We start from the raw sequence: 283 nt of genomic DNA on the forward strand, positions 1-283 counted from the left end.
ACCCTGGCTCCTTCCACCATCAAGATCAAGATCATTGCTCCTCCCGAGCGTAAATACTCCGTCTGGATCGGCGGTTCCATCCTCTCCTCACTATCCACCTTCCAGGCTATGTGGATCACCAAGGAGGAATACGACGAATCTGGTCCCGGGATCGTGCACAGAAAATGCTTCTAGACAACATTTGCGTAGATAATTACTGATCTCATATTCATAGTCATGTATTGCAGTGCAAATTTTATATTTTTATGGCTTGTGATTTTGAAGACTTTATAATATATTTATA

General features: G+C 42.0%; 1 protein-coding gene across 1 annotated transcript in view; it reads left to right on the forward strand.

The window, feature by feature from the left end:
- Positions 1-283, forward strand: part of LOC113813130 (actin, muscle) — a 1601-nt gene extending 1318 nt beyond the window's left edge. The window contains exon 2 of the mRNA XM_027365081.2: positions 1-283. This exon is cut by the window's left edge and continues 970 nt beyond it. Coding sequence (XP_027220882.2) covers positions 1-174 — 174 coding nt within the window. The 3' untranslated portion in view covers positions 175-283.

This window comes from Penaeus vannamei, chromosome 38 (genome assembly GCF_042767895.1).
Source record: "Penaeus vannamei isolate JL-2024 chromosome 38, ASM4276789v1, whole genome shotgun sequence".
In the NCBI taxonomy this organism is placed as follows: Eukaryota; Metazoa; Arthropoda; class Malacostraca; order Decapoda; family Penaeidae; genus Penaeus; species Penaeus vannamei.